Here is a 15,005-nt window from a genome sequence, read left to right as displayed (position 1 = left end):
TTGTACAAATCTACTACCTTTATTTTCCTTAGAAGTTTGTTCAAACCATCCACTGTAATCTTGATAATTATTATTTAATACATGTATTCAGACATCCATATTTATATAAATTGATGATTGATACGATTTCAAGTCAGTGTTCCGTACTGGGAAGTTTTCATCATAACTTGCAAAGACAGTCTTATTTGTAATAGCTTATTTTGAAGAAAACATAGCTGTGGTCTTGAACTGTTTGTTTTACTAGAAAATAATCTGTGCTTTGCATGGGATATACATATTTTGTTAACAGCAATGATTCCCACAAATTTCATGTAGAACTGTTTTGTGAACATAACTCCACTATTATTTTTCTAATACATTGTAGTATACCAGTAGTACATGTAGACAAAGATTTCTGTGCAAAATACTGGTAGGATGGTTCAAAATAGTTGCTTTTAAAGTGGCCATATGGATGAGGATGAGTATATATTTTGGATTTCTAATTTATAAAACAATTCTGTCATGGCATCCCAGTTGCAAGGTCAGTGTGAAACAACATATGTCAAGTCCTTGTTTGTAACCCAATAACATTCAAAAGATTAATAAATGTGTAAAATCTTTGTTATTGTATGTACAATAACTAACTTTTAACACATTGTTCAGCTTTTTGCAATGTATTGAGTTGCAACACAGACTTGGTCTGACTTTGCAAATAGAAAGCCATGACAAAATTGTTTTTTATATCAAAAATTTAAAATAAATACCCAATCCTCATCCATATGGCCACTTTAATACAAAAAAAAGGAGAGTTTTATCATTTCAGTGTTAAATCTTGGTGCTAGGGTCAAAGAAAAGTTTAGCTTTTTGCCATTGTTTACAGTTGAACATATTTAGCTAGTTAGTCTGTAAGATACGTCATGTTGTTCAGCCCTATCAGGCTTCCTGGCTGATATCATGTCACAAATGTCTATAGACTAATTTAGTAGTGTGACTAAATCTTTTCAAAACTTTTTCACTGCACACGGTATTTTCTATAGTCAGTTTTGAAAGCTTTTGCTAAGTGAATGTACAACTTTGGAGAATTTTTTGTGAATCCACTCATTTTGTACTACAACAACTATGATTATTGTGATTTGGTGCAAAATATATTGTTACATGTCTAATGTCATCTTGAGTACCAGTAAACTTTGTTAAAATTTCCGAAGTTGCTGCAACTATTTCAAATCATGTCATAATTTTGTAGGATATCGGTTTTCAATATTTGTCTCAGCCTTGTCAGGTTTTTAACCTCTCACTGTACGTGAAATGATGTAGTCTGTCTTAATTGACCAAAATGCAGAGAAAATAAACTACCATTAATTCAAATCTGACCAGTGTGTAATGTATATGTATTTTCTGTATACTGACTTGTGTGTGTATGTGTAGTGTCATAAACATGATATACTGTCTTGTGTTTGACTGTTTCCCAGTGTGTGTGGTATTTCATGTAAAATTGGTAAAACTGTGATTACTGGTGTAATCATAATAAATGATAATAATCTGTATTTACGTCACATAATTCTTTCAACACTCAAGAAGTCCAGTGAAAGCTGTCCCTCATGGGTTCAGTGTTAACAGGAAACTGTATTGCCCAGGGAAAACCTGCAATTTTTGGTAGGGTCAAACTGAACGACACTCTCCTCGCGATACATGGCGAATTTATCAAACACAGACTAGACATCAACCCTGCCACAGTTAACAGGAAACTGTATTGCTAAGGGAAACCTGCACTTTTTGGTAGGGTCAAACTGAACAACACTTTTCCTCACATACATGACGAATTTATCAAACACTGACTTTGGCATGAACCCTGCCACTGTGTTAACAGGAAACTGATGGTTTAAGTATCTGGCCACCAACAACCCTTACCTACAGCAAGAAGTGGCTTCATCTCATGTTTGGTACATGGAAACTTTCAAACTCAAGTTTTAACTACCATACAATTTGTACACACATATAAACAATGTAAACTCTCACAGTATGATTCTTCAAGAATAGCTGGAAGCAAGATAAACAGTTAACAAAATATTTTATTTTACAAAATATGTTTAGCTTATTTCATCAAAATAACAAATTAATACCATATACAAACTGCTATACATATATTCATTGTGAAGAAAAAAGTCTTCAAAACTGTACATGATTGAAAACTTGACACCTTGACTTAGAAAACAGTTACTTCAAGGTTTATTACAGTTGATACTGACATTACTAGCTAAAATCATATACCCTTGTTTACCTGACAAAATGATATAATACATCAAATCTAAAATTGAGGACCGAGTAAAACGATTCATAGAAGTGCAACAATAATCTACCACATGATCAGTGTGCCTTCTATGTCAATTTGATGTGTCACTGTACTGATGTACACAACTTCTAGTGACGCACCAAAATTTGGTGTTCCCCTATCTCTTACTATGTGGTGACCAGTGTGCACTCTAAGCCAATTTGACACACCTCTGACACACACAATTTCTAGTGACGCACCAAAATTTGGTGTTCCCCTATCTCTTACTATGTGGTGACTGTGCCCTCTAAGCTAATTTGACATGCCACTGACGCACACAATTTCTAGTGACACACCAAAATTTGGCGTTCTCCTATCTCTTACTATGTGGTGACTGTGCCCTCTAAGCCAATTTGACGTGCCACTGACGCACACAATTTCTAGTGACGCACCAAAATTTAGTGTTTCCCTATCTCTTACTATGTGGTGACTCACAAGAAATGCCACTTATTATTATTTTGACTCACAACAAAATTTGGCTATCGTTAGAGGGCACACTGCATACGCTTTGATATATCACATACAGAGTGATGAAAAATACACTTCATCCAGTAGTATCTGTACAAGAAAACTACAGCTTGACGATGACTAATCTCTGTCTACAATGTCACATACAAGTACAGGCAATGTACCAAGGCTAAAATCAAAAGGAAACCTCTGAAACTTATTTAAGCTAACTGTGAAATATGATAGTATAGTGGTGATAGGTCAATTTATTAATTACTGAAGGCTTTCATCCTATAAAGTTCAGTAATGTACATAAAGTTTATATTTGTGGGTAGAATAACAAAATTCACAGAACAAAATCTTCTGGTGTGTGCTCACAACAATACACTAAAAGACTGGAATGTATAACTGAAATATTTTCAAATATTCAAAATCTTTAATTTTCTTTCATTAACAAAATAAACACATATTTTACAGTAGGGTGTTGTATTTGACAGAGGTACATCATAGTAACTACCTCACTTCAAATGTGTCTTGTATTGTGCATTATGATGGTCAAGTTCAAAGTAAAGGTGTAATTTTGGGGAAGGTTCAAAATTGGTAATTAGGATAGAAGTGCGCCCTCTGTGTTGGACAACTTGTCATACTGATAAGTTACTCATTTGATACCCATCACAGTAGTCACATCAAGCACAGTCAATTTATTATGCTACTGTACATCATAATTGGGTGAAACCATAACATCTGATTTGAAAACTTTTTCTTCACAATTTTGAACTTGTATGTAGGATTTTTCAGTAAATCTTCGTCTTCCTTGCCATCATGGATAACACCGTATAACATAAATCTTAGCTCTGTTCTCTCATTGATGTTTACAAAATGCAAAAATTACATTTTTTAAATTCATATTTAAGTGAAATATCAGATGTGATTTACAGAGACAGTATATTCTAAATAAAATGTTCATCTATATCTAACTACTGGATTTGTTGTTCATCTAAATTATTCGTCCATTCTACAAGATCATCTACTTCCTTTTCCCAGGGTTCATCGGGGGCATGCTGCTCACCTTGCTCACTCTGGGCTGATGATGGTGGAGGAGCTAAGTAAAGAACAAACAAATGTATCAGCTGAGAATAATTAGGTCACCAGTCAACCAAGCTGTATAATTGGGTACCTGGTAGGATAGCAGTCGCAATGTGAATGATTTAATTATGTGCACTTTCAGAGGATGCAATGGATTGTATGCTCCCCATGGAGTTGGAAATTATATTCAAGACCATTGTGCCAATATAGGTCTGTGCCGAGGGGTAATAATTGTACAATGCTATTATCACAACATCATTGTGGAAAGGGCTTTACAATGGTACTCTATTATAAGTCAACAAAGAATCTACTTACATACACAATTGTTATTATGCTAATTAAAGGTGATAGATATTTGTAATATCAGAAAATCTTACAGTATGATGTCTGTATTTAATGTCTACCTACCCATTCTTTCTGGAAGCCTCTTTTGAAAGTAAATCCTTTTCATTTTATTCAGCTGTCCAAGTTTCTTGTTCTGGATTTCAGTTTCTGACATTTTAGGTGCAAAGTTCCCATACATCAATGAATTATGTCTAAAATAGAAAAAGGTGAAAGGGCTAAATTCATATGATTTAACTTTCTTTAGGGTGCAAAAAAGTTATTGGATAGCAGGGAATTATACTTCACATATAAAGCACGACAGAACCTCTTGTAATAACTACATGCACTGTCCTTAGGTAGGTCTACACATGCACACACATATACATATACACATACACATACACATACACATACACAAAAACACACACACACACACATGCACACGCACATACATTGTACATACACACATACACACATGCATGCACACACAGACAGACAGACAGACACACACATACACACACACACACACACATACTGCAAAGACATCATACACACACAGTATAGACAGACACAATCACACACATTTTCACACTAACATAATGTCACATGAAAGGTAGATTGCTTTCATAGGCTTTCACCTGACACTTTGATTACATCATGTTTCCTTACTGTCTAATCAGTTGGTATAGTTTGGAATAAAAATATCACATTTCCATTCAAGAAACTGTGTCTCACAGTAGAGCAATCAAAGAAACGTCACACAGAATATCAACAAAATATGTTTTCACACAATTGTTCAAAACAGCTTTACAATATTCTTATAAAATAGTTCAGTTTCACGGCTGTTACTTTTGTCAAAGTAGAACTCTCCAATAAATAGCTTGAATCATAGAGATAATATAGTAATACATGTACTTACTCTTGTAATTGTTTTTTCATTTGTAACTGTAATTCTTCCAAAGGTAGACCATAATGTGCTGTCTGTAATTTGGGATCTCCCTTGATTGCTTCTAATACTGGTAATAATAACATGACAGAAAGGAAACACAAACAGCTATAAATTAACACTTTTCTGAATTGCGAGTTGGTAAAATTTCACAGTCATATCTTTTTCACTAACAAATCAACGGCCTAGAACATGACAGGTGTAACTCCTAGGAGATACGTTTGCCTTGCTCTGGGCCATTGAAATAATTGTACCATTAATGAAAACTCTATACAATTAACAATCTTTTCCTTTCTATCTTATGAAGGTTCCAATACCTTAGACAACAATACTGAATGTGTAAGTGGGTAGCTGTCCAAACTATACCAGAGTTCCCTTTCTCTGTTTTAACTGTGTGTAGTGTATATACTGACTTGTGTGTGTATGTGTGGTGTCATATACATATACTGACTTGTGTTTGTGTGCTTGACTGTTGACCAGTGTGTGCATCGTCACAAACCACAGCCTCTTTTACGGCACCATCCAAAATGACCATTTAATAACAGTATTAATAAAGTGAAGTCATAATGATCTACAGTCAGAAAATGAACAATTACATAAGTGTATGTGCAAGATGGAGTTAGAAACTGACTGCATATTAAACGTTACAGTTACAACGTAATAATATAATAGTTCATGGTATTCCAGAATCTGTAACCAGTAACAAAACCTGAGCAGAATGTGACGAAAAAGTAAAAGCTTTATTACATAATGAACTCAACCACGACAATGTAATGATTTTGATTAACCATAGAAAGCCATATCATTAGTAAAAATACATCAGTATCTTTCAATATTTAAAAGGTGTTTTTTATTGCTAGCAAAAAACAAGTTTTTCAGGTTTTAGCTGATATGAGTAGTTTGTCAAATTGAGTATTTAGGACTCTGATAAGTAGAGGCTTTGATTTACAAAGATAGACACAAACTAAAACTTTTATCATTCAACTTGGTAGAATACACAAGTGGGTGATAGCAGTTCATCTGTTGTGTGAATTTAATCAATCTGTGATCATGGTAGTGTAAACATTAAAAGTTCCAAAACAGTATATATACACTGCAAGATCATAGAACTCTATCAATAAAACACTGTCTGAGTCATCCTATGGACTGATTCATTTGTATGGATGGCCACTTGGAAAAAAATAGCTTTCAGATATGCCTCGCTTCTGAGACTATAATTAAACCAGCATCCATTCAATATCTCCTGAATCATCAACATGTTGTGACAATCTTTTTAGTTTGTGTCTATCTTAGTAAAGCAAAGCCTCAATGACTAGAGTAATACCTACAAGGATTTTTCATATTAAGTTGAGGTTTAGAAGTGGCAATACCAGACCATGTTGTAAGGTAATCATCAAATGATATACGAAATAATCTTCTTGTTGTAGGTAATGATACCTCCTGTCTGATTTCTTTCTCTTTACTTTTCTTGACATCTTCTTCATGTGGACTTAGACCAGCTGACATGACAAATCACAGTAAGATTTTAGTACACAACAGTACATCTCTCATAAAATCAGTGCTGTAATAACATTTATTGGAATTTTTGTTTTTCACTAACTTGAAATATTGATAATTTTAGATACAAGAATATGCACACCCGGCATTCATCACATAGACTTTGTGCCTGTTCCAAGATGCACTATACGTCGACGGTCTCCCCATACAACATAATGTATTCTTTATGCATAGGGGCTTTGCATACACCACTCAAGGGGATGTTGTCACCTGACCGGTCAGGGCATGGTCAGGGGATGTTGTCACCTGGCTGGTCAGGGGTATGGTCAGGGGATGTTGTCACCTGACTGGTCAGGGTACGGTCAGGGGATGCTGTCACCTGACTGGTCAGGGTATGGTCAGGGGATGTTGTCATCTGACCAGTCAGGTGATCTTGTCACCTGACTGGGCAGGGTATGGTCAGGAGATGTTGTCACCTGACTGGTCAGGGGATGTTGTCATCTGACCAGTCAGATCTTGTCACCTGACCATACCCTTGATTTGCAGGTAAAAACCTTCTCTGTCACTGATGGTGTCTAACACAAAGTTGTCTCACACAGTACACTGGCACATTGGAATCAGAAAATAGACTATTTCCAGGTCTGAGCCTTCATTTATGATGTTAATCCTTTGATGGGAAAAACTTAAAAGGAACAGTGAGGATCTCACAGTGGTGTTGTTAACTTGCTAAGCTGTCAAATTAAATTACTTTTAATATTTGGAACAACTTTTGTCTGTGGCTACCTTTAAATATCGCTTACATACAATGTACAAGAATAACAAGAACTTATAGTGGGTACTTTGGCTTGCTGCAACACACTGTAAAACCATATGTGTTTTTCAACCATAATTAACAAAGCTTGAAATTCTGGACACACACAAGAATAAGACCTTTCAGAAATCACTGGCTTGCTGCAACACATTGTAAAAACTAAATCTCTGTATTTATATCATACACACAGAATAGAGGTGAACTTACAGTGAAATCGTTGACTTGCTGCAACACATTGTAAAACTAAATCTCTGTATTTGGTTGGATTTTTGTCATACAAGTAGGCAGCATCTTCATTGACAGCAGACTCTAACACAGGATTACTTAGGAGATTCTGCAATAAAATGAACATGTGTCAGTAACAGTTGTAATTGTGGAAAAATACACATTTATCATATCAATATAAAAATCAAATCAGTTGTGAAGTCATCAACACATGTCATACAATAATACAAAGTGTAATAATAATTGTTATAACACATCGCTTCTATATAGTCTTCAGTGATTGGCTTAGACTGTATCACATGGTACGAACTATTGACCCATTGTAACCTCAATTTGCATATAGGTGAACTATTCACATTCTATTTTTCCCTATGACAATATTCACATAGCAACAAAGTGTCATCAGGGATTAAGAATTTATGCCTGAGAATGTGATGTGTTATAAACCACTTATTGCCTTGCCTTATTTGGGCACTGGTAGATGTCATATTACTCCTCATGCTGTTATAATGCAACTATTTCCCTCAGCCAGCTGAAAGCTGAAATAGTTGCCTCATAACAACCATTGGGGTAATAGATATCTGCTAGTGTCCTCATAACAATGCAATAAATGAATTGAAAAACTTTGATTTTCAGTGAGATTTGTACCATGGTGCATTCTACACAACAGTGCAGATATTCATGATAACATCAGAGCAACTTGATAGCAGTCAGTCATACAACTATACATATTAGAATTCTAAATAAAATTTAATATATTTACCTGTAAGGCTAAAATAATATACTGTACACTATACAAATCCTTCCAGGTTTCAATCTCATCTAAGAAATCTATGCATGGTTGTCCTGTTTCCATGTCAACTGAAAAGATAAGAAAACAAAGCATTATTGTTGAGGATGTCAAAGCTCAATTTTGAATTCCTTAATATTTAGTTTAAAAGTGGCACAAGCCAAGTTTATAAGCGATTTGACTCAAGTGAAATTATTAACATAAAACCACGATTAATCTTCACTAGTACAATGTCAGTATCGATGTACGCCAATGGCACTGAAATCATCTACTTAATGTTAGCACACTTGATAGCATAACAGTTTCCTCGACATTTTAGAGTACGCACAATAATCTCTCTCTCTTTTTCTTTCTTTTTATGGTGGAGACATAACTGATAATCAAATATAGTGTATGTACTTACTATTTGGATGGAATGGTATTGTGTGAAAAAATACTTTTGGCGGCACAGCATCATAATTCTCAGTAAATTTCATAAGTACAGTAAAGATACCACCTAAATAAAAAAACAAAAAATTCAATCATAGGTGTCCACTTGAAAGTTTTTATTACCAGAATATTTATTTTAACCATTTGCATGATTGCCTACTTTGCAGTTGATTACTGAATTAAATATTGTACTACACATATATACACATGACAACATTAAAACATGTCTGCCAACACATAGTTTTGATTCCTGACACTGTTTTGTGGGTTACACTCCTTGTAAATATAAGCAATATGTATTGTTGGCAAACATCTTCATTTGGTGTGATTTTTTTTATGTGAAAGATTATTTACACTATCATGTACATGTATGGACCAAAAATTCAAAAATTCAAACTTTAGGTCTTTGTTTTAGGAAAGTTTTAAAGCCAGACAATTTACAAAGAATTCTGACCAAGCAATGTTATTAATTTATTGTACACAATTTGTGATTTAAAACACTATTTCTGAGAAAATAGTGACAAGTTTTCACTGTTAAATTGTAATTATGTACATGTAGAGCTATTTGGCCATCTGAAGGAACATGTTTATTTGATTAAGTTACCTTCCCACACAGTGTCTTTGAGACCTTGGATTTTGACATTCCATTCTAGATAATTGTCCTCATTGATCTGAGTTTCAATCCCCTGTAAACAATACAAATAACAGTTATTGTAATGTGAATAACAGGATTTTATTTACATTGTAATAGTTGTAAATGTACAGAAGGTTCACATTCAGATTTATAAGTCAGTACTTTGTTGTTGTTGGTTTTGTTTTTGTTTTTAATTCACAATAGCAGTTGGAAGACAACAGAAAGTCCCATCAGCATTTGCAGATAACATGCAAGTACAAAATTGAAAAGATCAGAAAACAGGATGGAGTAGCATGCATGTTATTAAAATTTCACCCATTTGGTTGGTTTTCTTAGCATAACGGACGTTAATTTTCACATGATGTGATATAACTCTTCATTGTCAAAGTCTACAAAACTGAGATTGCATCACCTAATCATCAACTATTTCTGAGTAAGTTTCATTTCATAAACAATGTTACCCAACAACATTTTCTGTATAGCAAACAGTGTTTACCAGACTTACCCACACTGGATCTTTCTGTAATAATTTGTACTGGTTTTCTAGTAACATATATGCCCTACAGTGCATTTTGTTTGACTATTCACAGATGGTGACACAAATTTTAAGAACAGCTTTCTCCTGAAATGAAAAAATAATGTACTTTAGACAGAGTTCAGTTTTTGGACTTGCTAATGCAATGATAACTATTGCCAATGAAATCTATTTTGATATCACAAGAATGTATTAAATTTAAAGTGTCATATACAATGTACTGTACATTAGGCCTAATAAAATAATTGTTTGGTTCCAGTTACCCGACCCCCACCTAGCTTTTCATGCCGACCCTAAACATTTTTTTACTAATTCAAGAAAAAAATAATAAAATCATACAAATTGTGAAGTCTATCAACTTAAAAAGACACTCTGAAAATATTCTTCCAATCTGTAATGGCTGTACATCTGATAGGAAGAAATAAACAACACAGAGACCATTTGGAAAACATGGAAAACTGAACTAGACACACAGAAAAATAAATAAATAAAAAAGTCTACCTACCCCACCTATTCTAAAATTGAGCATCACCAGAACCACACAATTTTTATTATTACATGTATTTATATAATAGGCCTTATGAATTCCTACATACCACTACAATGCATGGTGATAACATTTTGAAACAGACAAGAATGAGAAACCTCAAGCTACCGTAATTAGGAGAAATTACTATTCATATGTGTATAGCTATTGCTTCAGATTCTCATCTATTTTGACAACTTTCCATACGGTTGTAAATTGTAAAGTTATATCTTATTTTATATGAGGTGGTTTGATGTTTTAATAAATCCATCGTAATACTAACTACTACGTTCAAGTACAATGTAGTCATAACCCACAAACACAAGCGACTTGGTTGTTAAAATAGCACCTATGTATTCTGTCCAATCCATTGCACAAAGGTCGACAACCTTCCAGTGTAGGCTGACATCAGTCACTTGTGAGCTCAGCTAGTAATAGGCTGATAATCTATTCTAGGATCATCATACAAAATAATGACGTTATTGTGTATTTACGAATATTCAAAAATTACCGTCACTGGCGTTTGCATCGGAATTATATTAGTTCACAAGTGACTGTGGCTTACATGCATGACTTCACGCACTCATGAAATGACAAGTCTTGTCTCCAGATCTCGAGTCCAGCGACTTCACATAGCAGTTGACTCGTAACCTTCTGTGGTACATACAGTTGAAAGCGTGAGAAGGTGATCGATTAAGATATAATATACAGTGTGCTTAGATACCAATTTTGATACTTACTTGAAAAAATGTTATATTACATCTTCAATAAATTCATTTCCTGGGTTGCTTCGCGATAACTTTCAACATGATTGTTTTCTTGTTGCCAATAGGTAGTCTGTTTGGTCGTTATTTCTCTTCACCATAATCATGAACATAGAGGGCGCTGTGAGAGGGGGATTTCCAAAGTTTATTTTTGACTCTTTTCGTAAACTTTCGGCCAGCACAACTAGACCGCGACCGTTGGGTGGTAAAAACCTTGGAATACTAACAATTTGCCGTTCATATCGTAATTCCAAGATGGAGACAAGACAACCAGTACACCAACTATTTGATCCTTTCATGGATATACTGAAAAACTTATCTGAAGAGATCACTGATGCAGAATTTGAACACATGAAGATTCAGTTTGAACTCAGCATACCCGTAGGAACTTTGGACAGGATGAAAATCCCAGGTAATTTGTTCGTTCAACTCTACCGAATGAACTATATAAGTAAGGATGACACGATAGTACTAGAGGAACTATTGCGTAGAAATGGGCGTCAGCAACTTGTAAAACGATATCTGAAGAGAGATGACAGTTCTGTTCAAGTTTCCGAAGTGCAACAAGAAAGTGGCCAAGTTGTTACTGCAAGTACACCAAGTAGTTCGATTCAAGCTACGTTACATTAAGGTCGTTCGATTCCAACCAATCCTCATCTTCAGAACATGCTCCTGATATAGATTACAGGAAAACTACAGACTACACAGTACTGATGCCAGTTACTCAAATACCTATAGCCGATCGAGAGTTCTTACTAATACCACTTGTGCAACATAATTACATTATATATATATAGGACAAGGACTTGTATAATACCACACTCAGTGCGTGTGTGTATGTAGCAAATAGCTCTGAATAGATGGATGGTGGATGGATGGATGGATGAATGGGTGGGTGGGTGGGTGGGTGGGTGGGTGGGTGGGTGGGTCGGTCAGTGGGTCAGTGGGTTAGTGGGTGGGTGGGTGGGTGGGTGGGTGGGTGGGTGGGTTGGTTGGTTGGTTGGTTGGTGGGTTGGTTTGTTGGTTGACGTACCTGACTTCAAGACCTGTGAAGATCAAGTGCTGGCGAATTGCTTTCTAACTTGTTATAAATTGGTGATATGTTTTTAAGTATATTGACCTGGTCACTTAGGGTGACCCCGGTAAATCTTAAGCTTATCTACTGAACATGTCACCACTTCATGGTATACTAGTATACTACTTTCTAACCTTTTGAACTATTACCCTCTGATCAGCGGATCATAAAAAGAAAATCAGTACGTCTTAGGAAAGTTCTTTCTACAATTCACATTTTAAATTAGTCCTAGGGTTTTAACCATTCGTTTTAGAGTCACATTGGTTCGACGTTTTAATTTTCTGTAATGTTATCTTAATTTTACCACTAACTTTTATCTTAACCCTTTCAAGGCTGACACCCTATATTTAGAGAATAATTACAGAGAGTCACAGAGACGGAGTCATTAAAGGGTTAAACAATATTTAATTCAGCTATTGTTAATTATTTCCACTCTTTAGTTTTCTTCAAACTTGCAATATGCTTGTAGTTCCGAACCTATTTCCCTAGCCATTTTCTCTATTCTTTTTTTCTATATCATAGATGGTGGGTGTTGAAAAGAGCGTTACTTGGCCATTAAGTTTTTCGTTTCGTAACTTGTGTTATTTTCCACCACTGAGAGCTAAATTTATAGCATATATTCAAAGGTTTCGATTTCGTTATCGGCGAGTTTAACCGAAGACTCTTGCGTATTTGAGGTAGGTTTACAGAATAGGCTATGGTGTACAAGTACAAGCGACATGTGATTTTCATAAAAAGTATATGTTATATTTTGTAAGCTGTTTCATTTATTAAAAATATGCATGATACATATCTTACCAAATAAAACTGTCAGCAACATTGTTAATTTGTTTTTGTTAGATATGTCCACGAGTTTCTAGGAAGAGTGTGTTTTATGTGATCCATAGCAACGACAGCCCAACAAATGACGTATCACAACACAAAAAGTACATGACATTTGCAATTCGCATCATAAACGCGAATATAGACCATACATTTTTACCAAGTTTATTCCATACATAATAAAACCTCAACTAAAGCTGAGTTTTGTTTACAGTTTTTGAGTCTGATCATGGAAGACTGTGTAGTTACGCAGACCAACGATTAGATGCTAACCTGTCACTGAGTTTGTTGACGATAGTGACTATCAAGCACTAGTGTTACGGTAAACTTCAGAACCAGTCGGTAATTTTTGTGTCGACATTGTTATTTTAACAGTAAATGTTTGCCTTTTAATGTGATAATATCAGTCATCTTTTGAGAAATACAAATCATACAAAAAGAACTTTTGATGCATATGAGTTTACAAAGAGTTACTTACTAGTATTTACACCTCAAAATTGGTCGTGCCTGTACAGAACAAATTCAATGGCGCGCTTTCGTCACTCAAGTGAAATAGACAACAGCGATCTCAAAATATACACACTTAACTAGAAGATATTCTACCGGGCTCCAAGTACAAACCCAAAGTAAATGTTGCCAATGAAATGAAAAGATAAACACAAGCAAGAAATAAGGAAAAGTCAGATTTTTTTACCTCACTGCTAAGTTCGGTTCAAAAATACTGCGCGTTAGTGTAATGGTCAGGGCTACAGTATCACGAACATGGGTAATAAGGTGGGAGGGGGGATTTAATGGCAATTTTTGTACAGAATAGTCGTTCATCTACTGAGCTTGTAGACTAGATGTTAAGTTCAATAACTCAGTCCGAGTTCTTACTACATGCATATCATGAAATACGTCTGCAGTATCACTGGCGGCCATGGCCAGAAGAAATTGGCAATTTAGAATTTAGACGGTCTCAAATTGACTCTCACTGGCAATGGGCGGAGTTCGCTGCTGCTGCAAATACAAGAAACCCATATGAAACAACTTTAATAATGATGAGTTTTTTTAAAAATTTAGTTAGCGTTTGCATGTTTTCCTTGTTTGGTTGCCAGCTACTGTCTATGCCCAACGACTCAGAGAGTAATTGTTTTATCCCTGAAAAACTGATAAATTCATACTATTTTAACCGTCTACCCACGGTTGAAGCCAAGAGGACAGTGACATTTCGGCACTTACACCTGTGGGGTCATTTCGGCACTTACACCTGTGGTGACTTTGTTTTGTTTTGTTTTCACTCACGCTGTTCCGGTAAATACAGAACACCTGTATAATTTCACACAGAATCTGTATCGTTACATGACTTGTTTTCATGAAGTATCTCCTGTTCGAATTTATCACATAGATGAACCAATCACAAGACATGTTCTTGAACTTGTGTAATACTTTGCGGTCAGACGAACAGGTGTGGAATATCTAATTATTTTCAATTGACCGACAAACACCGAGTGTTCCAATCCGCGCTGTCTACGTCATGGTGGATGATAATTACACGTCAATCAAAGCCTATGTCACTTTCATCGGAAGCTGGGGTTTATGGTAATTCTGACGTCACAAACATAAAAGTCGCGGACAGCGTGAGCTGACGACATTTAAAGTTAGCCATTGGACGTAGAAACCTGTTGCAAAATTAATTCTTGTTTTCCATGAAGATTGTGGCAGTTCCATCAGGGGAAATGAATCAAACTGGTTCAAAGCTCTTCTCCAGACTAACCTTTGAAGATGTCCAACGTTACAAAATGTT

At 35.2% G+C, this 15,005-nt stretch overlaps 1 protein-coding gene across 2 annotated transcripts in view; it reads right to left on the bottom strand.

Moving 5' to 3' along the window:
• Positions 1-2,119: 2,119 nt before the first annotated feature.
• LOC144436124 (ubiquitin-conjugating enzyme E2 U-like) overlaps positions 2,120-15,005 on the bottom strand; it is an 89,023-nt gene continuing 76,137 nt past the window's right edge. The window contains exons 1-10 of one of the 2 annotated variants that reach the window (XM_078124824.1): positions 11,299-11,383; positions 10,003-10,119; positions 9,468-9,549; positions 8,838-8,930; positions 8,408-8,505; positions 7,627-7,753; positions 6,440-6,610; positions 5,085-5,181; positions 4,250-4,377; positions 2,120-3,857 (exon numbers count right to left, since the gene is read on the bottom strand). In XM_078124824.1, coding sequence (XP_077980950.1) covers positions 3,733-3,857; positions 4,250-4,377; positions 5,085-5,181; positions 6,440-6,610; positions 7,627-7,753; positions 8,408-8,505; positions 8,838-8,930; positions 9,468-9,549; positions 10,003-10,068 — 987 coding nt within the window. In that variant the 5' untranslated portion in view covers positions 10,069-10,119; positions 11,299-11,383 and the 3' untranslated portion in view covers positions 2,120-3,732. Of the gene's footprint in view, positions 3,858-4,249; positions 4,378-5,084; positions 5,182-6,439; positions 6,611-7,626; positions 7,754-8,407; positions 8,506-8,837; positions 8,931-9,467; positions 9,550-10,002; positions 10,120-11,298; positions 11,384-15,005 lie in introns of those variants that run through there. The other variant, XM_078124826.1, reaches the window with a different exon arrangement.

The sequence above is a fragment of the Glandiceps talaboti genome, chromosome 6, assembly GCF_964340395.1.
Source record: "Glandiceps talaboti chromosome 6, keGlaTala1.1, whole genome shotgun sequence".
Lineage (NCBI taxonomy): Eukaryota > Metazoa > Hemichordata > Enteropneusta > Spengelidae > Glandiceps > Glandiceps talaboti.
This window is presented reverse-complemented; position numbering and strand designations above follow the sequence as displayed.